Below are 1,730 nucleotides of genomic sequence, written 5' to 3'. Positions count from 1 at the left end.
CCGCCCCGCCGCCGCCTTTCGACCGCCGTCCCGCGGCCCCGCTGCCCCGACCACGATGCAGCCTCCCCAGCGTCCCCCCTCGGCCACCCACCCCCCGCAGGTCCTTCCTGAAGCTGTCTAACTCGTTGTTGGCCAGGAACCCCATGCTGCCCAGGTGGAAGCTCAGCACCGGCGGCAGCGCGCGCTTGAACAGCGAGGCCGCGTGCAGGATCACGCCGTCGCCGCCCAGGCACACCACAAAGTCCACCAGGTCCCCCAACCTGCATGCAGCCGAAAAAACCCGCAGAGGGACCGGGACAGCCCGTGCCGCCAGGAGAAGCGCAGCCAGGTTGAGGCGTGGCCGCCCGGCAGAGGGCAGGGGCGGACGCCGGCGCCGCCGCAGGCGTGTCGGCCCCACGCTATGTTGAGGGGCAGCGCCCAGCGGCTCCGCCAGCGCAGCCGCCCTGCCGGTCCCTCGCCCACAGCCGCAGGCCCCAGCTGCGCTGCGTGTGGCTGAGCTACACCCCGAAGCACGCGCCGTGCCCAACCCTGCCCCGCCCGCGCCGGCGCCCCACGCTGTTGGGGCCGCCCGGTCGCCCTGCGGCGTACCTTTCGCCCTCCTGCGGCCCAAACGTGTGCAGGTAGGGTCCCTCCACCTGCCGGCTGGCGCGGCACTCGTCGTACATCGGCGGCTCCACTATCACCCGCAGCCCCTCCGTCTCCCCAAGGTATCGCACCACCTGGGGACAGGGGCGGGGGGCGGCCACGGCACGGCGCGGCGCCGCGGGCAGGCGCGGGTAGTGGCGTCGCGGGGTTTTGTTTGGGCGAGGGGGGCGGCGCGGGGTGGCAGGCGGCCGGTGGTGCCAGCTGCGGCCTGCTGCTGCCTGCTGCGGCCTGCTGCAGCCGGCTGCGGCCGGCTGCGGCCTGCTGCAGCGTGCTGCGGCCGGCTGCGGCCTGCTGCGACCTGCTGCCACCGGTTCCAACCTGCTGCGGCCTGCTGCGCCATGCTGCCACCGGGTGTGCTCACTGCCACTTGAAGTAGAATGGGACCGGGGGCCTTAAACTGGGTGTCACCCAGCCGCCATATGAACGGCGCCAGCGCCGTGATGGCCGGCCGCATGGCAGCCGCCTGCCCGCGACTACAGGATGAGGTTGTTGGGCGCACATGCGCTCGCTGCCCCAGCCGAGCAGGCGCCCGTGGTCGGGCCACCACACCTGGAAAAAGTGCTTGTTGAGCTCCCTGCCCAGCTTCTTGATAACCATGGCTGTTTTGGGCCGGTCGCGCCACACCAGCAGCTGCTGCTGTGTCGTCGGGTGCGTGAACGTGATGCGCCCGGTGCCTGGGCAGCGGCAGGCGGGCGACGGGGTTTGCGCATGCTTTGGGTACCGCCCCGTGAAGCGTTTCAGCCTTACGCGCCTTATCAATCTGCAGGGTTCTAATAGCCGCCATGCTGGGTCCCCGAATGACAGGTGGGCTTGTGCTCGGCCCGGCACGCCGAGACCAGCCAGCGCGTGCTGGTTGGCCGCCTGCAGGGTCCAGCGCCCCCGGCGTCCCCGTCAGCCCGCCATTGCGCTCACCCGTGACCAGCTCGCGCGAGCAACTCATGCCGTCTGTGCGGAAGAGGTACAGTGAGCTCTTGGGTGGCCACGGGCCCGCGCCGCTACGGATGCGCGGCGTGCGGGGTGGCGGGTGAGCAGTGCGTGCGGAATGTGCAAGCCCTACGTGAGCTGCTGGTGCCGAATTGGGTATA

General features: G+C 71.4%; 1 protein-coding gene across 1 annotated transcript; it reads right to left on the bottom strand.

The window, feature by feature from the left end:
* Positions 1 to 91: 91 nt before the first annotated feature.
* On the bottom strand, positions 92 to 260 carry MNEG_14240 (hypothetical protein; the record flags this gene model as incomplete). Its single annotated transcript, XM_014037288.1, has 1 exon — positions 92 to 260. A coding segment is annotated over one exon (169 nt), but the record flags the coding sequence as incomplete, so codon positions are not given.
* Between the last annotated feature and the right edge of the window lie 1,470 nt (positions 261 to 1,730).

Source organism: Monoraphidium neglectum (assembly GCF_000611645.1).
Source record: "Monoraphidium neglectum strain SAG 48.87 unplaced genomic scaffold scaffold04348, whole genome shotgun sequence".
NCBI lineage: Eukaryota > Viridiplantae > Chlorophyta > Chlorophyceae > Sphaeropleales > Selenastraceae > Monoraphidium > Monoraphidium neglectum.
Note: the sequence above shows the minus strand (reverse complement) of the source record. Positions and strands in the feature narration are given on the sequence as shown.